Source organism: Diorhabda carinulata, chromosome 2 (genome assembly GCF_026250575.1).
Source record: "Diorhabda carinulata isolate Delta chromosome 2, icDioCari1.1, whole genome shotgun sequence".
NCBI classification, from domain to species: domain Eukaryota; kingdom Metazoa; phylum Arthropoda; class Insecta; order Coleoptera; family Chrysomelidae; genus Diorhabda; species Diorhabda carinulata.
The window spans coordinates 13800159-13825041 of NC_079461.1; the positions used below are offsets into that span (position 1 = coordinate 13800159).

A 24883-nucleotide genomic window follows, 5' to 3' on the forward strand; every position below is an offset into this window, starting at 1 on the left:
TACCTGTTGAAAAGCGGCTAATAAAATGAGATCAGTTCTTCCGCTTACATTCACTAAAATCTTACTTAACTATGATTGTACCGCTTTGGTAGAAAGTTATTTGCGGACGAGTTATACAATTCGGTTACCTTCAAATACCTTTGTCTTGAGTCTGGATAAAATCCAATCACAATTGATAACTGAATAGCGTATTAGCTCAATAAACAAGGTCCTTGACTTTCTCGCATTGGTAGAGAAACTCTTGAGGGGCATCTGGCAGGTCAGTTACCCTCTTAGAATTTAGAAGACAATTCCATTCAGTGAAACTTTAATTTGACGCTCACAATCCCTAGATCTTTGTGCTACATTACTTATACATGCAATTAGTCTAGCAACATCTGCTTATCAGTAGTATCAAACCTCATTTAATCGCGAGTTAAATGAGGTTTGATTTCATCTTCATCTACATAAGACTAATTTCAGTCCTTATAAAAATATTATTTGACACTGACAATTCGCGTATTTATATTAATTAAAATATCAGCCACATCATCAATATAAAAATAAGAATATAATCTATTTTAAGAATAAAAATTAATTTTTATTTTGATATTCATTATGTAAGTGTAGACTCCATTGACATCAACAATTAATAATAATAAATCCGTAGTAAATACTAATAAAAAACCGCTCTTTAGATATTACATACAAAAATACCAGCAAATCATATAGTGGTGATTTGTCTATAATTTCTCTAGCTACAATACTCGTATACTCGTATTTTGTGGTCGTGTCTAGATACGTTGTACTCATATGAATGCTTCTTCCAACTACAAGATATTATCAAAAAATGCGGTGAATAAATTTCTATAACAACAATTATTGATGATGCTTCTATTTCAACTAGTATGTATTGAGCAAATATCAAGGTATTGGTCCTTTTTTTCTAAATTCGTAAGGGCCTAATGCGCTCAGATTGTATCAGTACTTCACACAAAGATTCTAGACTGCTTTCGAAATGAAGACCTGAAAATAAGCCAGCTGCATTCTTTTTTATCATTTCAACTTAACGTGCTATAAGGCGATTTTAATTCGCTAGTTTTTCAACTTTGATTTTCATTAAATATTTCGCCTTACTTCTCGCCTGCCCCTTGTAAGTTGTAATAACTCCTTTCATATTAAATATTTTTGAAAATATATACGTGACACCTACCGTATACAACAATCGAATTGACAATAAATTTGTATCATTTGAAAGCTAATTTGCGACTCTCGTAGCACACGCTGTCAGCATATCAAGTTAATTATTAATTCGAGTGATTTAGGTTTAGCATAATTCGCATTCGTATGAAAAACTGATTGGTTTCGAACTGATTGTGATTTAGAATAGGTGCTAGACAACTAGAATTATTGCATTCTCAGTATAAACCGCTTTAAAATTAAATCCCCACAAGCTGCATCATTTTGATTTGTGAAACCTTCTATTCTATTCATTGTTTGAATTAACATTCAAGTGATGTATATGTTTCCAGCTAATCGATTGCATGAAAAATTGTATTTAAATTCACACCATTTGAATGAAACTATTCTCCCTATAAAAATCTGAAGGTGCCAATTTTAGAATAAAAAGGAAAAAAATTAATATATTCTTTTTCCCATTTCCTTGTTCTATGTTAAAATCCGAAAGGAAATCAATGTGTATGTGTATGATGCTTAGAATAAAAGTAAATGATTAAGGAATTTCCAATTTACTGACATGCATAATATAGAAGTTAACTGAATAGCATAACAGTAATAAGTTGTATTATGCATTCTAAACGACTTCTGTTGGTTTTCATAGAATAAAATTGAGCCTCAATATATCTTTACATGTTTACTGGTTCTATTTGTTATCATAAAAAGTCTAGCAACAGTTATGCTAGCTGTAAGTCTAGAATTAAGCTCCATCTACCATCTAATGACCATAAATGAAATTGTCTACCTCGTCTTTTTGAAATGCAAACAATGCTTCAATTTATCATTTTCTTCTGTTCTTGTTATTTGTAGGTGAAAAAATTATCTGTGTAGTTATAGATAACAAATTCAAAAATTTGATATAAATATAAGATCACCCAAAATTCCAACCAAGTATTTCTATAAAATCCTGAAACCATTGCTCGTAGAAATACTCACAGCACTGAAAACTACAATGTTGTTATTCTTCTTGTCCTATAGTCTCTTCGTTAACTTCCCATTGTGGATAACGTTTTACATTAACGTTTTGTATAAAAATTATATATCAAAATTATCCTTTCCTACCGTGTGGTAGTTTTTCTACAATTGCAATTTTTTATTTCAAAACATGAATCATCTTCACAGCATATGAGCTAGATACTTGTAGATTTTAATTGTTTAAAACAGACAAAACTACTCTTTCGATACTTTGTTTGGAAAATTGTTAAACTCTCTTTGCCGTATATAATATGTGTAATGAATACCTGAAAACTGATCGGAAAAATAAAATACTTTTTCTTTTTACTTCCACTTTCATTACCTAAAAAAGTTATATTCATAAAAAATGTTAGGTATAGACGAACTCATTCAATTAAAATAAAACCCTCCAATATATTGAGGATTAAGGATAAATAACTTTTGAATGAAGTGTTAGGCCGCGGACTCGTGTTTCCCGTCCAAACACGTGAACGGTCGCGTGCTGTGAAGTTTGCAACGATGACGTTTTGCTTTCATTAATGGCTTGAATACATTATGTATGAATACTCAAAATTGGTAGTTGTGACTTTAACGCATTTAGTATACCACAATTCAACAGAGGGTGGAGAACTGGAGACAGCAATTTGCATACAATTACTCATAATATGGCAATCACAAAAACAATGTTATTTCATAGAAATGTGTACATTTTGCCGACCTACTGTTATCTACGGAATATACTAGCCTAAATATAGAATTTTTTTGACATATACGTCATGTAAAAATAATTATTTCAAATATTAAACAGTGTCTCTAACTATTTTTCATAATTTTCGACATTTCTAACACCACAAGTATTTAAGAATTATTGTTAAACACTATATTTTGTATGTGAGTTATTAATAAATATTTTGATTCCAAAAGGAATCTATGATTAACGCCACTATATTATTTTCATCGACAACATCAACAACCACGCAGATTTTTCTTCTAAAAGCTTTGAATTGTAAATTGTAATTGAATTCCCGAGCTAAATTTTTTCACGACTTTTTATGTTTCCTTCCAGGATTGTAAGGAACAAAGCTGCTGAGAAAGCAAAACATGCGCACCAAATAGCAACAAGTAACGCTGCCTCATCAGTTAGTGGAGGACCTGTATCTGTGATCGCGCACGCGCCAGCAACCCAACTGAATGAACCCAGATCGGGTGCTTATAGTATAAATGGTATTTTAGGTTTACAACATGATCCAAATGGTAATAGTATAAAACGGAAAAGGATAGACGATCATGGTAAGTTTCATTTTCATCAACAATTAATAAGATACGGTATTTTTAAAAGTTTCTTATCACCATATGATGCTTATATAAACACTACACATAATTTCAGTAGACATTCAAGGAAATTTAAAATTCGAATGAATTGTTATATATTTAATATTTTACATTGCTTACCTTTCAGAATAAAAACGAATATTGTTTTGAGATTTTCATATGCAAGGGAATAAAAATTTCAAAAAACATTTAAATTTCCCTGGAGATCCTTTTTCCGTGAAGGTCTCACATTTTCCCGTGTTATGGCGAAATATTGCGTAAACATATGCACGATCGGGATTTCAAAGGTTTTTCGAGGGTTTGGCGACGCGGCTCATTCAGGGTAGTTGGCCGTGGGGGTTTCGCGGTCGCGTAGCAACCCGTGTGATGTCTTCATAATCCGACACCGGCGCTGATTGGTCAGAGAGGAGGCGGAAGGCCGCACTCACTTGTTTCACGCTGATGCGATTTATACTAAATGCAATATAGCGTTGTGGACTTCCTAATCACAAAACAGAATCGTTTCGATTTCCGCTTGGTTAAAAATTTCTTTGTGTTTCTTTGGATACCTTTCGACTCGATTGAGAGATAATTCTGGGAATATAGTAGGTTTTCTAGGAAAAAGTAGTTAATTATTTCATCATTTGAATAAATTTAACGGGATGAATTAGTATTAGTGCTAATTAGGGACGTGCCCTTTAGAACTGAAGATGGTATCAAAATTAAATAATAATCATTTTATAAAAGTAAATTGTTGCAGAATAAAGGACTAATTATAAAATAATACAATTAGTTTCAGACGATTATTACCCAGGTCACTTCATCTAGTGCGTCAAAGTGATTTGGTTCATATAAAACATAATTCTAGTATATGTATGAGGTCAAGAGAAAGTTCCTGTATAAACTAAACACAAGATGAAAGTAGAATATCGTCTTTGAATATATCTCTAAATACTATACTATTGAAAAACTTTTGAGAATAGAAAACTTAATTAATTTTAAAACTAGCTGTGTAATGCTCAAACTCAAAGATACATTCAAATCTTAGAAACAAAGCAGAATTCTTCGTTATACCTGTTGGTATAATTGCAAATCTCTACATCTTTAGGTATAATAATTTGTGTTGCGGTCACAAACAAGTTTGTTCAAGCTAAATTTTTGATGTTGAGCACAATTCTCTGCTTCTTAGAGGGGTTCATCGTATTAGTTTCGCTTTCTAAACTCTCATATGCTTCTCATTAACTCATGTGACATAGAATAAAAAACAATCTCTTTATAAAAGAAATCGGAAATGATACGTTCAACAAAGAGTGGAAAATAAAAAAAATTTAAATCTCAAAAACTCGACAAGTACTAACTTTTCGAAGAATTAGACGTAATGTGCGTATCTCTTCACTTATACTATAATAATTACAGATTGTACTTACTCACTTACTCTACAGTCATCTCGTATTTATAGAGTCTGTTTCTCGAATATTCACAGAGTCCATCACCAAAATTTGTGCTTTCCATTTTACCCTATCAGACAGATTCGGCTTCGGGTCAATATAAATGATTTGATAATAAAAATATAGGAATGGATGATACTGTCGTATAATTTTGTAATAGGTTCAACAACTATTTATAAAAAAAGTCTCCAGCACTGAACGCAAGACTGTAATTTTTATATTTTTTTTGGTACTTTAGGTGTGTTATATGTTAATTTAACTTTCAGGGTTATACCAATTTAAAATTGTCTTAATATTTCTCTCATAGTTTTTTCTTAATATTTATTTATGTGTTCATAAACAATTTGTTAAGCTTTAGAGGCGGCTAAAGTTTTTTAAAAAAATAATTATTCTATTTTTGGATATTTTGGTTCGGATATCTTTTGATTTGGATATACTGAATTAACTACTTTGTACTTAAATGCCTTTTAAATTCTCAAAATATATCTTCTAATAAAATATGAACACTGACGATAATATAGCTACGCTAAGAACAGAATTGGATGTATCATGCAATATTTCACCAACTATTTATTCATGATTGCTAATAGTATCATAACAAGTACATGATAAATAGCTAGAACCTTGTTTTTCATAAATTATTCGTAAAAACGCTATTATCAATTTGACTAATCAATAACTACATTATTAATTTGGCAAGAAACCGAAAGTTTTAAAGTAAGAAGAAAAGAATTGAAATATTTATAATAATTGCTCTTGAATCAAATCGAAAGATATTGAGTTTACCAATGATAATGATTAAGACAAATTTAACTAATGTGCGGAAAAGTTTCTTATAGAGCTATAGCTATTAATATATCAGTTGGAGGATAATTCATAAATGTAAAACGAAAGGTGACATATATTAAAAAGAGAGAAACAAAATTTAATCAAAAGTAATCTGATACTCAAGGAAGATCTAAATGAGTTGGGTGAGGGCTTTTAACAATATATTATTCCCCTAAATTGCACAATGAAATAGTCAAAATATAAATTTATAAATCTCACGGTCTGTGCGCAGCCATGAAGTCGGACCCATGGATGCTCACCATCCGTGAAGAGCCGTAATAATGCATGTGTGTTCACGACTTGTATTATATCAAGAAGTATCAAACTGTAATACGTTTGATATATGGAGTGTCCGAGTGAATAAAAAGGTCAATTTTAAATTAACAAACTGATGTGCGCTTCCGCAAAATCAGTGTCAATCACTGTTATTGTGAGGAATTGGAAAATTAAATAAACTATATATCGCAATTATTAGATATATTTCAGAATACTAGAAGCACAAGGCTAAATAAAATAATTTACTTAGAAGTCTATTTCAAGGTTATTTCAAGGTTTCCAAATTCATTGTAATAACAAATTCTAATTGAATAGTTTTTTAGTTACCTCAATAACCAAGATACGTCTGAATTGGGTATATTCAGTTGAAACTCATATTTTCCTAAAAATATGGACTTAGTTTCTTCTTGTAGTTCTTTAATATTTAATAGAAATGAGATCCTCTGTTTTGATAAATTACAATACGCATTTTATCTGTTTGACAGAAACTAGGAAACATTTTGTGTGTCTATTTTCTATTTCTGTCGAATTGCAAAAATTTATTCTTTAATTTGTAATCACTATTAAATATATCTCGCAGAATCCCAAACTTTCAAGGTTGGGTCTTCAGAATAAATAACGGGGGTTCCCATTCTTGCTTTTTCCACCATTTTTATTTGATCTAATACCTTTCAACAGCATCTTGTTGCCGAACGAAAAAAAATGGCGGCGTGGGAAGCAATTTCAGACAAATGAAGACATGAATGCACATAGATGCGTCTTTAGCGGAAAAACTCTCTGGATTAATTCTATAGAGTCGAAAGGAAATGTTGTTAGAGAACAAAAGATTTTTTTATCATAGCAAAATAGCTTATTTATTGATATGTGATATTGTTTCATGTCAATCCAAGGAGTACTCAATTTTTAGATACGAGAGATGTCTAAAAAGTTTCCGACTTCAACATGAAGATGTCAGCACTCATCAATATATTTAAAAATATATTTGCGCATGCGTTGAGAGATTATCAGTAAAATTTCGGCCATTATGGAAGTTTGATTTTTGCTTGACAAGTATAAAGCGAGTCGGTATAAATATTTTCTTGAAAATAGAAATCTTTTGCCGGCTAGATTCAATCGTGATCATAGTTTTGAGATATGGAAACAGTTGACACATACTCGAAGCATTAATCTTGGTAAAAAAATGGAATTAAATCGCGATAAATTTCTATGACTTTCGGCTTGAATTAAACCCACTGCAGTATGCCGATCAACTCGCTTCGACTTTTTATGATGAAGCTCCGTCTCGTGTCACCGTGTTTCGCTGGTTTTCCTAATTTAATCTTGGTCGCACATCGCTACAGAATAAATTTCGTGAAGGTGTTCCAAAATCAGCTGTTGTGCCAAAAAATATCGATGCTATGCATCAAATGATATCCCAAGATCGTCATGTAACATAACGGTTGTGACTTACATTTGACTGTCAAAAAGATATGTTTGCGTTGGATGCCGCTTAATTTGAAAGTCGCTCAAATAAAGCTCGTGTCGATTGATGCGAATACTTGCTGTTTCTTTTTAGTGCTGGATCTTTTCATACAACCCTTGTAGAATATTTTATTAGTACAAAATATATAGAATCATGAATACTCTCAATCTAATTAACATACTAGCAGCAGAATAAACTTTTTTACAGGATAAATGGCTAGTGGATTGGCTTATAAAATTCCTTAGAATCATGTGTAACTATCTATAAATATGTTTCAGTTATGTTGATAATAATTTCATTTAACCGCCTACAAAAAAATTACTAAAGTTCTATAATTTTTGTGTTCAAGTTGTAGTTATTCAAAATGCGACTAGTATATTACATTCAGTAATCGGTCATTTTGAAAATATCAATATCTTTTGGAAATAATTCAATATTTTCATTTAATTAAAATTCAAAAAATTGAAAAATGATTGAACTTGACGACAAAACGATTAGTAAAGATATCAAAATAAAAAATATTTCAGCTAGGCCGATTTCTAATTATATTAAAATTGGCCACTTGGCTATATCAGGAATTCTTGGAACTCATAAATTGCATCCTTATAAAAGGAATTACTGAAAGATGATTCCGATAGCGGACAATATTCTAGTAGAGAATTTTCTGTCTTCCGATGAATCGACGTTGATGCTAAATGGCTATATTCAGCGATCCAGAAAAATAAATGTTTGATCAGAGATTATAGAAAGTTGAAGAACCATCTTCATCTGCAAGAAGATTACATGTTTCGGTTTACTTGCTGCTTCCTAATATTGTACATGCTAGAGTACTGAATAGAGATGATGCGCATCCCTATTTTAAAAGATTGATTTAGGAGTATTTCGGTGCTATAGTTTCAGGTGGATTGATTGAGGGAGCTTGCTGAATAGCAACCGATATTCCAAGATTTCAATCTTCTGAATTTCTATTTGAGTACAAAGTATTAAGACCAAAGCAGCTAATTTCAAGGAATTGAAAGCTTGAAGGGAATACATAACAATTGTGCTCCAAGTTCTCAGAGATGCTTAGAATTTTACATTACTTCTGTTATTATCTTGTGATTGGTAGGGAGTGCCATTCAACAAAATCAAATCTAATATTGAAGCTTATTATATACATTATTATTGCATGCAAAACAATGGTAATTGGAATTAGGTACTATTCGACTTGTTCGAGCATTGATTGGTTAAATTTAATTCCAAATTGCATATACTATATTCAAACAGAATAATTTGAAATATTATATTCACCTAACAGTATTTTTTGTTTATTAATGTTTGTAATTAATTTCCCGTTACATAAAGTGATCAAGTGTCTGAAACATTTCTAACCTTATTAGCTCCTACGAAATATCTAGTTTATTCTAGGAATCTTAAGTGCTGCATTTCACAAACCTGCTTCCTTGATTAATTTTATACCATAATAAGTATCACACATCCTTAAAGAAACCATACACTTTCGTTCTCGTTGCTTGTTAATATTTAGATAAAACGCTTCATTAATATTTGTCTCACTAATAACGTCTGGAGTGTTAATTTTGTAGCACTGTTTGTATTCTTGAACAGTATGTCACTATTTTCTTGCAATCGCGTGACGTTGGCAGCTTCTTCTTGGAACATTATCAGAGTCGTAAATTAATCAAATTACGTACCTGTACTTGTATTCATCATATTTCAATCTTCAATCAATATTTTTTTGTTATTGCCAATTAGGTACCTAATTAACAATAAACAAATTGTAAATTGGATGATTTCACTGATTATCACTTTGAAAATTCAAATTTAAGTATAATAGTTTAGGTAAATAACAACATTTCATTTATTGCTAATACTATATATATTCTGGATAATTTTGAAATAAAAATAACTAATAAACATAACGTACAATGGAACATTTTCCTGTTTGTAATTGAAACTTTTCCTTCACCAGCTACCATAAAATCTATAAGTTGATTATAGAACCAAAGTCATCATAAATTTATTAAAGGTCGGAAGTACCATAACAAATCACTCCAAAATTTCCTAATAAGCTCACAACCATTATAATTACCGACTATAAACTCGCAAGACAAATCTGCATTTATATATTCTTGGTCAAAGACGCTTAAGATGGAGGAGTCCTCGTTGAGTTACAATCGCAACTAGCTAACTATCTTCCGGTCAGAAATCATTCGTTTAATGTTTTGCTACAACGAATTATACGTATTGTGGTGAATTTTCTTTGTATATAACCTTCTTAACTTCCGGAGTATTGTGAAGTAGTTCTAATTAATGTTAGTGCGCGATAGCTCATTTATCTAAATACCGAACATTATAAAACATATTATATTTGGAATAAAAAAAATTTATTGTAACAATATGCATAATGAAGAATGAACATTCAGTATATGTCATTTTGAATATGTTAATTGAAAGGTAAGACAAACTTTTTAGAATTTTAAACTGTTGACTTGGACTGACAATATTACAAGGAGCTGATTTTTGGACGTCCCCAGGTATCTGAAAAATTATTCTTTGCTGTCCAAAGGTCTATTCTGCAACTGCTACCTGACCAAACACTTATCTTCTACTACCGCTTTTGTAGTTGTCCATTTTCCTTCTAGTATATGTTTTCTTTTCTAAATATATCTTAATATTTAGCTCTACATCATCTTCATAATATTGCCTCAATGGCAAATTTTATTATTTATTGCTGTTTTCATCAATCTACTTAATTCCAGAAAAAGGCATTTTATCCTTCAAAGTAATCCATATTTAATTCATGAGCACGTATCTAGCGATGTTTCTAGCTTCCTGAAGCAGTTAGTTTTCGAAATTTCCTTTAGTGCACTTATCGAACATCAGACGTCTCTTTCTCATCGATCTGCTATTGTTTCAATAAAGTTCACAGATATATCCAAAGCTATGGCTTATATCTTCTAACTGTCAGGTAAAAGTAGCATTCTTCAGTGATCGTTTGACAATCAACATTGCCTGAACTATCACTTTGTTGTACTCGGTTCCGTCTTGGTGATTTGAAATGTTTCCATTGTGAAGGAAGTGGCTTTATTCCTGGCCGCCAGCTCATAATTTATCCCTAATATTAAGTTAGCAATTTTTATCCAAGATTTATTCAAAACTTGATTCATACTCGTTGAGCACACTTTTTCGTCATTTTGTGTATTAACAAAATAAGATGAACATGAAAAAGACACTGTAATGGACGTCGTTCACGAACTAACAAGTCATAACTGTTAACGTTCATGTCTTACAGTTGTTGGTAAGAAAATTTAACGCGGAGACTTGTTGGATACTCTTGAAACAACCTCGTTTTGTGTCATAAAACAAAAAGGTTAGTTTGATTTTTTTCCATACTATAACGTATATTGTTTTATAGAATTAACGTTGATTTATTTTTCTCCCGATATTAGCTCTAGTTTTGATTTTTAAAATACTGGGATCTATTGATAAAAACTGAAAATAATCCCTTTAGAACTACTAGGATGTCGTATTGTTCGATGCAAATGTTCATCTACCGTTGCAATATTCAACATAAGAAAATATTCTTCGAATAGTAATAATTTAAGATTTTAACTGAGAAATATAATATTTATTACCATTGTTGCCCATTGAAAGATTTATAATCTTCAGAATTATAATAATTGGTGTTAGTACTATATCAAATATATTTCAAAATCTTTCATCTACACCAGAATTAAGTCATGTTTTCATGTGTAATTCTATCTAATGGAGTTTCATTATGCCATCGGGGACTCAGAAATCAATTTATTGATTAAGTTTATCAATTTTTTAGATATTTGGAATAAAAGAGAGAATTCACATATTTTCTGCACGATAATATCGACCAGTATTCCAAAGGGCGACTGCATTTGACAGGGGCGATGTTATTGCTATTATATTGACTGGTCCATGGGGAACTTGAAGGGTACATTTGAAATAAATCGACTAGTGTTGTAGTAAAGTCACGTATTGTTATGCTACCGATGAACATTTTCTGTTTCTGGTCCCTCTGATTCATATTCAATTTCGTTTAAAGAATAGTTTATTCGAATTGTATCTATTCTTAATGTTCGTCTTTGGCCATAATTTGCGACGTCAATTTTCGACAACGTTCATTCTTCATTGTTTTATTATATACCAATGCATATTCTTTGTAGATTATTTCGTAAAAACAGTTTCATAAAGAAGAAATATTCCATTGATGTCTAAGACATTTGTTGTATTCACAAAATCAGTTCCAGATACCTTTCACATCATTTATCGAATTTAGAGATATGTATTTACTACCTTGATATGGAAGCAAACTCAGTTTCACGTTCCGTGAAATTTATTGTCAATAAATTTGGAAAATAATGATAGTTTAATTGCTTTTCTTCTCTTCTCGTGCATTTCTAGAATTTCATTCTGAGAATTACCAGCCCAAAACGTCATAAGTTTTTTTTTTTATAAAACGTTATACATTTTCTACATCAAGCTTTTGGTGAGAAAAATTCACACCATTTTCTAAAGCTTTCCGCGAAGACCAATTAACTTTTTTTGGGGGGTGGAAAATCTAGTTTTCCGAGACGAATTGGCTAAAGTGACCATCCTCTACACAAAAATTAAGCTATGTAGAGAATTTATTCCAACCATCCTGGGAGAAAACTACATAGATAATTTTCCTATTAATAGTAAACGGAAACCTACGTTATCAACTGGGATCAATATTACTAATTGTTTAGATTGAAATTTATGAATATTGATAAAATAGATATAGTTTCAAAAACTGCCACTTCATATAAGAAAAATATTGATTAAAGTAAAATATGAATAAAATAATATTTTTTAAGTGGCATACTGAGTGAATAAAAAAATATCATCTATTTCGAGTATCGATAAAGTTTTACTAGGGTAATTAATGTCAAGAGTAAACAATCTAGGTCTAGGTTCAGATGGCGTGTAATATCTATAGACCAATTCATGTGTTGGTACTTCATAATCTGTGAATCAATTAATCACCAAACAATAATGTCACGAGATGACTGATGGTTAATCACCATCGCAGGAACTATTGTAACAACATTACGGTCCACTGGCTATGATACAGGAGGGATTGTGTAAACCTTTGGTTTCCAGAAGTTCGGTCATCTTTATTCAATTAGAACTACTGTAGGGTACAGGGTTGTAGCAAGAGCATTGAACATACTCATACAGCTAAAAAGTGAACTTAATTTTATTTTAATCATGAATAAATATATTATTATATTCATTACTAGTGATTGAAATGGAAATACTCTTTGATAACGGAGTACACATAACTTAAACGGAATTAAAAGATTCACTACAGTGGTTGCAACAATAACATGAAGTAGATCTGTCATAGATACTTTACAAGTATCTTAAATACTGTTCAAGATATATATAAAACAGTTCTGTATACTATAATAGATGTAAGTAAGTATCACTTACTAGTAGAGAAAGATTTTGCGCCCGAAAAATAGCGAGGATTGGAAATAAAGTTTGTTACTAGTAAATATACATCTCCTGAAGTATATTAGATACTCTTTCTTTCCCGCAGAATTTTATTATTGGATTTTCATTAATTTAATTCTATACTTTTGACATGAAATTATGAACACCTTTCATTTTCTATAACATCATAACCACTGTTATTTTATCAACAATGTCAAACTGACAGCTTGTGATCAAAAATTGAGAGAAATTGCATTGTTTAATAGCCAAATGTCTTGTCTGTTGCTGCTGCCAGAAATATTGAAGAAGTGGTATGGAGCAACCTATCAATAGTTCAAGAAATTGTGCCAAACAAAGACAGCTGCTTCAATTTAAGACAAAACAAGAAAATATTTACCAAAATTTTGTGAATAATGTTCATAATTTCAGTAATTGTACTATTAATACTCATATGACTTGATATTACTCAGTTCCTATGAACCATTCTTAGTTTGACATTGTTGAGGAAATAAAAAATTGAGATTGTTTATTGTTGTATTGGAAACTACTATAGGGTTTTTTCTGGAGTAAATAAGGTTTTTTATTAAACCCAATTGTGGTGAGTTGACTTAAACCAGTTATCAAAGGCAATCGATATTTTTTAGTAATTGTTACTTACGTTCTTCAAAACAGTGTCAAAATGCGTTTTTCACAAAATGGGAACGAGAAAAACATTATTTTTTTGATTACTTCTTACATTCAGTATGTACTTAATTTCATAGAACTATCTGTTACCATAGTCACAATTTTTCTATTAACTTTAGTATCGTTCGAGGAATTCCACCTAAGAGAAAACTAAATCTGAATACGTTTGAATTGTCTCCATATTAACACAACAAATTTGCGCGCCCAAACAATGGAGTTGGTGACTACTAGAAAACATTGAAGCCAATTCATCCAAGTGCTTCACTACGAACAATATAGACTTTCAAAAACTCAATATCAACTAATAGTATCTTTCGCTATCTCAAATACTCACTCACTTTGAGGTAAATAAGATACCGGCCCAAAACAGAACTCCTTGCGAAAAATACATGAGGTACCAGTTATTGATAAAAAAATGAGGTGAATGAGACAATCTATGATGAATAAGATACAATTTTCTAATAGCTCTACTTATAAGACAATCATTGAATTCCTTGTAACAATTTGTTTCTTTGTTAAAAATCTTGATCACTGATATATCATGCCATATTCTCTGAAAATAAAAAAAAAGTCATTATGTCACTGAGCCCATAAATTGGCAACAATTATTTTTATTTCTTTGATTTTTGAGATATTTTTCAATACGAACATATTTTTATTCTCTGTATTGACCTTATCGTAAGAATTTTATGTCGGCTAGTCAACAGAAAATATGAAAAACAATATAAAAAAATATACACAAAACATTTATTAATTGATAATGATGTAATCTTGTTTTTACTTAAATATACTAAATAGTAAACAATGCATGAATAGGAGGTGAAGTGTTGAAATCAGACTCTTTGATCATTTTAATTTATTTTCAATATGAATAAGCAACTTTACGACAGAGTTAGTCAAGTTAATATACAATGAACATAAAAATAATATCGATCTATTTATATCCATAAAGATGAAACAAAGCTATTCATGATCGCTTCAATGGACAATTCACGAATAACACCATATTTCTCCGGACTCAATCATAAATCGAATATTGAGCTAATTAAATTAGATTGTAAGTGAAACAATGACATGATTATAAAGTCCAAATAAATTAAAAATATAATTGAATATTCAATTTACAACTCCAATAAACACTTTTGTCGTGCAACAAAATTAATAGAGAATTCTCTATTAATTTTAGCTAGGCCAGGCCATTCAAATTCTTGTTATTGAAACAATACGCATTGTGGCTTGAATCTAAAATACCAAGTAAATAACATTTCAGCCACGATACAATTTTAATTCACCCACGTTGTTCTCTTCTCTCTCTTTTTCTCTCTATCTCTCTCCCCATCATTCCATTGGCGCAGCTAGAGAATTATGACAGGATTGTAAGAATTTAATTAACGGCAGTTTGATGAAATACGTATTATGAGATTTATCCATTATAATTAGAGAAACTGAAGTTTTTACTTTGTCATATAAGAACAGAGGAGTATACAGTGATATAAAAAAAACAAATAAGAAATTATGGGAAATCAGAATTATAATGAAAAAAAAAAACTTTAGAAGTGAAAGAGAAAACGAGTAGGACTGAAGTTCAATAGTTGTATAGGTGTTAACAAGTATGGAATCATAAGATGTTTATCGTGTACTAATAATTTGTTTAACCTTTTACTGAACATTATTGTCCAGTATCATACTTCCATTCCCATGGTGAGTTTGTATGTTAATGCAGTTAGTATACTTCAATACTGCATTCTGTATTTAGATATTTGAATTCATGTTTTCATTTATTATTTTTCTATTTATCAAAATCTCCATCTTTTGATGCCCATAGCTTCCAGATCTTTTACTATGTTGCCTTTCTTCCAAAGTCGAGATCGTAGAAGTGTTTTACAGTTGTGTCTCTCCATACGAGTACTGTTGTCTTGTCGTCTTCTTCACACACACAATATACATACATGGACCTCATATTTTTTACTATATTTACATACCCGAGTAAGTCTTATTTTATAGTAACAAACTAGTATAATTTTCCATCTAGGTTGCCATCGTTGTTGTTGAGGTTCTGCATGCTTACTGTCTTATAATCTTTATTCATCCAGTTTCAAATTTATACCTAATATCTTCCTGGCGTCAAGATATTTGCTTCCACCGTGTTTCCTACAGTTTATGGTTTATGGTTATTCATTATTTCCTGCAGTTATTGGAATTCCAAGGAATCTAAGCTCTCCGACTCTTGAAGTTATAGTCGTCGATTGTATTATGTCTAGTTGTCATAGTACTACTCAACATATATTATACCTCTTGTTCATTTGGTACCTCATAATCTCTACTGTCTTCTTACAACATAATAATTAAATACACATATCTCTATTCATTTTACTGAAACAATTAAACTTACTTTCTGGCCACGAATTCCCTTTAGATCAAATGAAAGTGTATGATTGGATAAAAATTTCCAGTGTTTGAAATGGAAAATGTGTTACAAAACCAAAATACAAAACCAAATCTTAAGTAATTGTTGGTTCATTTTGTTGAGCTTTTGATAGAAAATGGTTGACAATAGTGATCTGGATATATAGTGTTAGTCGTTAAATTCAAGTCTCTCCACAAATATGACCTCTTTATACAGAGTGCAAAAAACAACTATAATCGCTAAAAAAATGGTATCATTTCCACAAAAAACAAATTTTACCAGGATCCGATCACTTTCCAATAAAGTGGACGACTGTTCATGTTCTAATTTTCATATACACATGTAACATTTCTGCATACAAACTTTATTAAATGAAATTGCGGTTCTTAAACCAACTATTTCATTATAATCTAAATAAAACAAGAAATTTAACAAGCCGAATTTCAGAATGTTGCTAGAACCATTTCTTCATATTTAATTTTTATAGTGTGCACTCACTAATAAAGAATATCATTTCGACTATAAAAATTATATCCTTGAAGATATAAAATACTTGTTGAATAATGTTTCCGTTACGCCAATGCTCTCGACCCTTTACCATTTCGATGTCCATTTTGCTAAAGTGAAGTGAACAAGAGAAAATGTTGAACACAATTAAATAGGTTGTGTTGAGATAATGAAAAGAGCGCTGTCCACTCTAGTTAAATCTTTTATAAAGTTGTTCGTATTCCTAGGTGAATATGTTTTCCACTGGGATACTTGATCTGTGGAGGGTTTACCTTTTATTTAGGATTTTAATATTTGCAGAAATGCGGAGATAAAAAAAATTATAATGACTCCGTGATATTTATTTATAGATAACTGGAAATACATGTTTGATTAGTACAGATACAAAAATAGAAAAGTGGAGTATTGATCAATTTTTTTATTAACTATGCTAGAATCGTTGACTAATGTTGATAATACATTAATATCTTTCATTCAAATTCAGATCGAGAATTGACTGTAATCTTGTAAAGTTTATTATCGAGAAGGTTGCTGTAGTGACGCCCAAAACACATGCGCATTAGTATAGCGATGTGTTTTTCAAGGCGAATTAGGCCGCTGTATTTTTTTTTTCGAGAAAGCTTGATAAATCTACCAATGAGTGAGAGTCCAAGTTAATTGATTTTCACGAATCTGAGGCGAAATGAGTTTCGGAAATGAATCTTATATCTTTTACGCCGATGCTAGTGTTAGGAGCCTCGCCAAGAGACAGTAAATTGCCTCAGTACACATTTTAAAAAACAATCAAAATTTGCTACAAAAAATTAAAACAAACAGTTGCAAAGTTGATCATTTGTTCCAAATGATATTCGTAAAAAAACTTTTCAAGATTCGTGATACATAAAATTAAATTTTATTTTTTATCAGGTATTTTCCAAAATAATATTTAATGAAATATTAAAATAGTTATTATTTATAATCCAACCATATGGTTTAGTATTTCAATTTGTATATTTCACAGATGAAAACAAGGACTTAAATGGACACCCGGAAGATGACTTCAAGAGGCAGAGATCACAGTATAATGGCGACCAACTTTATTCAAATGTAAGTTAATTACTCTAGTTGTAACATTTAATCGAATATTCTGTTTACGGAAAGAGTTTATTTACTATCCGATGTTAACGATGTGGGTTTCACAATTACACCAGCTTTCATAAATTTCAGTTGATTACTTCGATGTATCTTTGATGAAATCTAATTTACTGGTAGTATGTTTGTGTTCTTCCAATAAATTTTAGTTTGATAGTGAATAAGAAAGAGATACTTTGTACTTACTATACATGTTTAATTAAATTTCATGTAGGACACATGCGGCAATTGATTAAAAGAGATGTGATTGAAAGAAGAGATAAAAGTATTCAAAATCGTATGTAGATTAATGATTTACAATGTTAATCAAACTCAATAGAGGCTAATTCGACCATTATATAAGTAAATAGAACTTTTATAATCAAAGTTTCAACAAACATGAGATGTGGTTTGCGAACAACTTGGTGACTAATGAAAACTTTCAGCAAGACATGGAACAAACCACCAACATGAGATCTAATAACATCAGTTTCATGAGAGAAACCTAAAATCCAATTTGTTATCATAATATATATTTAATAATAAAAAATAAGCAAGATGAGATTCGTTGAACGGCTTTCTAATGAATATACTTTTTTTTTCTATTTTTCTCTCACGCTTTCACTTCCACTCAAAATCTGAAATCTATAGCACGTGTCTATAGCATGTATTCGTACTTGGGCATATTTTTCTAAAAAAACTGCTCTAGTGGGATCGTGGAAATGAGTGACTCACATAATAAGCAGAATGATTCAATTTTAGATAAATTTGATGAGGAACTCTTTGAAATCCTTCGCAAATTGAATTTGGTGGACGCTAAAAAATGTATATCAAAAATATAAGTGTCTGAATGGTCGAATCGTTTTAAGAGAGGCATGAATCAGTTGAAGGAGCTCATACTGACCAAATGTCGAACATTTACGCACACAGATCACATTTGACTGGTGCAGGTGTATAACCATTCGTGCGCTGCCTAATGCGTTGACAGTTAACAAATTGTCTGCAAGATATAACATCAGGAATTATAAATACAAAATATTTGCAAATTATTAGTTTCAAATGTTTTTACTCATAAAAAAAACTTAATAAGCGCTCTGCAAGGAATCAGGTTGAGCCAGGTAATCACTGGAAATGAGACCTAGAGTATGACCCCGAGATACGTAAACTGACTTAACAGTGGCTGAAAATAGATAAGAAATGTCCAACAGAGGCAAAAGTGTCTGAGACAGGACCGATGGCAATGTTGACTGGTTAAAGTCTGACGATTAAGGAGAAGAAGATGTTTTGATCATAGCTACAACGTTGAAATCGTTAGATAGAATTGTATAGAGACAAATATGAAGGTCAATAATACAATTTGTTGTGGAAATTCATTTAGTTGTTTTTTGTTGATATATTCCCGGAACTTGATAGCCACACCTCGTATGTTTGTTTTATAAGAGTACAATTTATTGAAACCTGAAAAGACTATTGAGTCAGCTTCCGAGGATAGTTCTTTCATTTATGATAATTTAATACATTTTAGAATATCAGCCGGCCTTAGTTTGGAAAGTCTTCCTTGCCTATCCACTATGCTTCCAGGTATTGATCGAACCATGAAATTTTTGTCAAAACTTCAATACTCAAAATTTTACAACAGAAATCGACGTAGGATTACTTTTTTTAAATTAAAGCCTTCGTTGATATAATTCCGACTACCTAAGTATGAGTCTTATTATTTTTCTCAAGCCTGAGTTTGATAACCTATACATTTAACTATCAGATTTCATTTTATATCATCCACTACAGTCACTACTGAAATGATATGTTCACTTTTTTTACTTGAGAGACCAAACCACCAACGTTAATTTCTCTGAATCTTTATATTGTTGGTTTGGCGAGCAAGAAAAATTAATTAATTCGCTTTTTTGCAACTCCAATTGCAAATTACATTATCTCTTCTAATCTAAAGCAAAAATAAAGTTCAACTCTGAACATTTTATAGCTGTGGACACCGGGAAAATGGAACATAAAAGACGAGCACAAATTACTGTCTGAATTAGGAGGAGCGGGCACCACTACAGGACAGACAGGATACTACGATACCCATGGAGGTTTTGGCGGTGTTAATAACGTAAGTTCTGCGTCAGATATCTACGAGACCATAAACACAATGAGCCAAGCGTCGTCGCAGAATCTGTATACGCCTCCTTTGGCTGGTTCATTAGGTAAGAACTCTTTTAACATAACTATAGTGTAGGTTCACCATATATTTAATTATAAAGTAATTAGCTGTGGAAAGAATAATTTTTATTGAACACCAACTATTAACAACTATAATCAATTGATGCAATGTTAAGCAAACTGAGTAAAAAAATTTCCAAAACAATTGATAGATGAGTAGCGCTACAGCTGAAATATTTTTGATATGTTATAGTTCAACAGTAACATACATATAAATATGGTAATTTGTCTATTGCACTTCTCTTCTAAGTAATTTCTCATTAAAACATTCACAAGAAACTATATATTCTGTAGAAATATAAGAAAAAGTTAGCTAATAATTCCAAATTACTTGAGAATCAATAGCCATCAAGTTCTATGAAGTCGTATAGTAGATTTTTCTAAAAATTACTGAGCGACAGCCGTATTAAAGCATATTCCAATTTACAATCAACAGGGCCGGATTAAGATTTATAAGGCCCGGGGCTAAAATAATGACGGGCCCCCTTAAGGAATTCGAAAACCCGGAAAAATTCACAAAATCATATCAATACGTTAGATTTGCGGTATCAACACATCAAAAAATACAGAATGATTTCCAAATGATGGGGTCCTCTTGGATCTGGGGCCCGGGGCTATAGCCCCTCCCCTAAGCCGCTAGCTTAATCCGGCCCTGACAATCAAAGTTTATTGAAAATGTATTTCCTTTATAGAATTCGAAATAAAACTTTCACAAAAATTACTATATTCACTGGTGGTGGTATAATATCGTATCTTTTATTTGTTGTAATTAATGCAATACAATATTAGGTTCCAATTCATTAACACCTCTGGCTCCAATAACAATGCACGAAATGAAAATAGAAACCTCGAGGATACTGGATCCATCAATGTCTCCTTATCATTCCGGTAAGTACTGATAAGGACATCAGGTACACTATTCCCTGGTGTTGGAACTATTCCTTTGGTTGAGGTTTTATTTCTTCAGTTTGGTGACACATATTTCTGACTGTAATTAACTGAGTAGGTAGCAACCATATTTAGGACTTCACAAAAGCTCATTTGTCGTCTCTTCACGTCTGATAAAAAACAAAGCATTTTTAAAAACAGTACCGAGACCAAATACGGTGAGATCCAAGAGTCTCATTTTCCGTGTCCTTAATAGTAAAGCTTCGAGAACTTTTTAATTTATATAGTTTCGTCTTTACACTCGAGAAGAGACATATGTTTTCAATTTAACGATATGGAGACTTTGCCTAATCTCGTCTCGTGCTAATAACATCGAAAATATGTAGTTCTTTCTAGTATTCTTTGTTGCAAGAGAATTTGTACTTGCGGGTAAATAATGAGCTAAAACTGATCATTGCTTTCTAATTATGAAGTTTTACTTTCTGTTGGTGGTTAAATTCTTGTTACCTGTTTCAAGTCCTTTTTGTCCAGATGACAAAAAGACTTTGAAAACTGAATTATCCGTAAATCAAGTACAAAGATTGAATGATTTTTTAATTACATGAAATAGTACATATCAAGTATTTGAGTCAACTTTCTGAATATCATTCCAATTAATACTAAGGATACTATAGCTTAAACAAAAAAATAATTATTCGACTTTTTACTCTCATTTCATATCTTGAGAACATGATACAACTCAAAAGTTGAATCAACAATAAAATACTTCATAGCCCTTTCCAGTTTATTTTGGTTGTGTTTAAACATATTAAAAAAGTTGGTCATTAACCAACAAAGAGATAAGTTCATTCGATTCTGTGGATCAAATATCAATGCAATTAAATCATGATAGGTGAATAGAGGGTTTTTCTCCACTTTTGAGTGTTATTATTTTTTGAGTCATAATAGTGCATATCATCTCTTTCTTGGACTGCCCTCTATCTATTTGCAGTTTCATATCCAATTCTTTATTAGTTTTTTCCCAATCTCTCTCAATTGTCAGCATAAATACATGTCCATTCAATTTAGAGACCAATAAAAATTGGATTATGTAAAAGCGATTGATCTAATTGATATTATGTTTACTACTATCACATTAATTATTCAATTGAGTTCAGCTTGATGACTAATACATAGTTTTCGTCAGGACTGATTCAACTAATATGGCGAATATAAAAAAAAAAATTAGAATCCATCTTAGTTAAACAAAAATAATGTGTAACTTAATGAAGTTACTCTCTATTTACCTGAACAGCGTAAAACTTGCTCTGTACTGAACGCCCAAACTATTTTCAAATTTCAAATTTGTGAACATAGAAGTTTGTTATTAGAAGCCGGTGGCAATTTAGAAATTGACTGAGTTAGTTGTTGATAGTGAAAGTTTAAAGAAAGCAAGTTTATGCAAAAATGGAAATCATACGTGAAGGCTTACGTTGGATGATTTTTCTTGATTTTAAAAAAGGTCTTAGTGAACAACAATACATAGAATTACATTTTTCATCTTTTGGTAATGAAGCACTATCAGAAGAAGACTGTTTATAATTGATTTGCAGAACGGCGTCATAGTCTTCTATCCGTTAGTGATGAATGTCGAAAATTCAGACAAAAACAATTGTCATTCCGAAGAACATCGACGCAGTACACAACGCGATTAAAGAAAGATCGGCTAGTGACTTACAGACAGATAGAAGCGTCTCTTAGGATATCACAGAATGCAATACAAGTGATTTAACATGAACTTTAAGGTATGAGAAAGATGTATTCCGCTCACCAGTTCCCATAAAGTACGTCAAACAACTGAATATTTGATGGAGAAAATCGTCGAATTAATTTTATTATTATCGTCTAATGACTTTTCCTTGACCCTCACTGTCAAAAGGAAGAGGCTCGGACAGCGATTATCATTACCTCAAGAAGACTTTCAAAAACACGATTCTATGATATCAGCTTCAGAGTAGAAGAACTGTTTCCAAAATAGTTGTTAGCGTATGCAAAAATGTATACAGCTAAAGGACGAATATTTCGATAAGCAATAAAACACTCAGCTTCGAACTTGTTTGTTTCTGTTTCACTTTTTATAGAAACTTAGAAGGCAAACATCGTTTTGCCAACCCAAATCCACCCATTCAAATACCACCGAATGAGATGAAAGCTAAAAAAATATAGATAATTTCTCGATTAACAAAATATTTCATCGTATTTTTTTTAATATTTCAAGTAACTAAGTAATTGTGAACTTTCCAAACAAAATATGGAAACAGGTAACTAATAATTTCAATAATTTTTCCACGTGCTAAGCCAGCAGATACCCAAACTCACCGGTTACATACATCTAAGATACATAAGAGGACTGCTACTCTAGTTTTAAGATATTGCAACACTGATGTGATCATATCAAATCTGAGATTGCCATCATGAAGTTTGACATTTTAATGGTGAACGTACTCAGAACGTGTATCATACGAGTGAAAATTAAGATCTTTATAATTACTTGAAACATTCATATTGGTCAAAAGATTCTATTTTCATATTCTATTCAATATTTTCATGAAATGACTTTCTAATAATTTCGACGTGGATTAAACCAACAGCAGTGTGTCGATCAACTCGCTTCGACTTTAGGTGAAGACACACCATCTCTAGCCACCGTGTGTTCCGCTGGTTTCCTGAAGTCAATCGAGGTCGCACTTCGTTACAGTTCAATCATGGATCTATGTATACTAACACGAAACTAAACAACAATCCACTATATGTGTCTTTCAAGACGAACCAAATCCAAAAAAAGTTGTTCGCGTACAAAGCATGTCGGAGCAAATGGTCGCCCTGTTTTGTCAGAATAAGTGGACATGTCGTCACCATTCCAGTAATGCAACGTCAATTCTGAATTGGTCTCACACATCATTTCATACAGAAACGTTTTTGAGCAATCCATACATAGAATTTATGGGTAATCCGTTCTACAGTCCTTGTTTGGCACCAAATGATTTCAATTTTATTCCCGCAGATCAGAAATAAATTGCGAGGTCAACGTTTTTCTACACCTGAAGAAGTGATAGATGCGTTGAAATCATTGTTTATGAGGTAACTCAAGCGGAATGAAAAAAATGCTTTAACATAAGGTTCGAACACATAGAAAAGTTTATTGATTTTAATGGAGATTATATTGAAAAACAACAAAAGCATATTCAATATTTGTTTATATTTGTCTATCTCAAAACATGAGTAGTAACCCTCGTACCACAACAAAATGTGTACGACCTAAAATATGCTCAATATCTATCCTATTTAATGTGGAAAACTTATTCGTGCACGATATATAAGAAGAACTATATACAATTCCAGTAACATCTGAATTTCAGATAATAAATAAAAGCATAATATTGATTAAAACATTGTATTTATTATCTATAACATTAAATGTAGTTATTAATCATTACCAATAGACCCAATTAAAGATTTTACTAGTGTGAGAATTGATTTTTGTATTTTATTCATAAGCAATAACTGAAACTATGTTTTTTTTCTCTCATTGTTTATTAACGCTCTTGTATTTTACAAATAAATATTGTGTTATGTGTTATTTGTAAACGTAAAAATTATTATAAAGATGATCATATTTAATAGTACTTTATGACTAAGGCTGGAGTTTTACATTTCATTAAGAATGTACGCAAATTTTTGGAACAAAATCAAATACGAATAAAAGAGAATTCTCACAACTTATAGATGATAAAAGAACTCAAGAACTTGTACAAAATTCATATTTTCAATTTAGAGACTTCATAAATGAAATTCAAATTTTTAATATTCTTAATTGACTCTTAAATTCCAATAATAATGACAAGAAATTATTATTCATGTCATGAATATTCAGAATATCCATACATCACGTTAGTCAATATCGGACAATATTATGATAGAGGCCACAATTTTTTCAATAATAATTTTATTTAATGTTAATTTACTACCAAAGTCCTTATTCATTGCTATTTCAACTTTTTCGTTTATTAAACTATTATTCAACCTTACATTTTTTATCTT

At 31.1% G+C, this 24883-nt stretch overlaps 1 protein-coding gene across 6 annotated transcripts in view; it reads left to right on the plus strand.

Annotated features, from left to right (window-relative positions):
• LOC130904013 (paired box protein Pax-5) overlaps positions 1 to 24883 on the plus strand; it is a 265691-nt gene that overhangs the window by 227849 nt on the left and 12959 nt on the right. For 3 of the 6 annotated variants that reach the window (XM_057816498.1, XM_057816499.1, XM_057816504.1), the window contains 4 exons: positions 3236 to 3459; positions 17583 to 17668; positions 19677 to 19899; positions 20705 to 20803. In XM_057816498.1, coding sequence (XP_057672481.1) covers positions 3236 to 3459; positions 17583 to 17668; positions 19677 to 19899; positions 20705 to 20803 — 632 coding nt within the window. The remainder of the gene's footprint in view (positions 1 to 3235; positions 3460 to 17582; positions 17669 to 19676; positions 19900 to 20704; positions 20804 to 24883) is intronic. The other 3 variants (XM_057816500.1, XM_057816501.1, XM_057816502.1) reach the window with 1 other exon arrangement.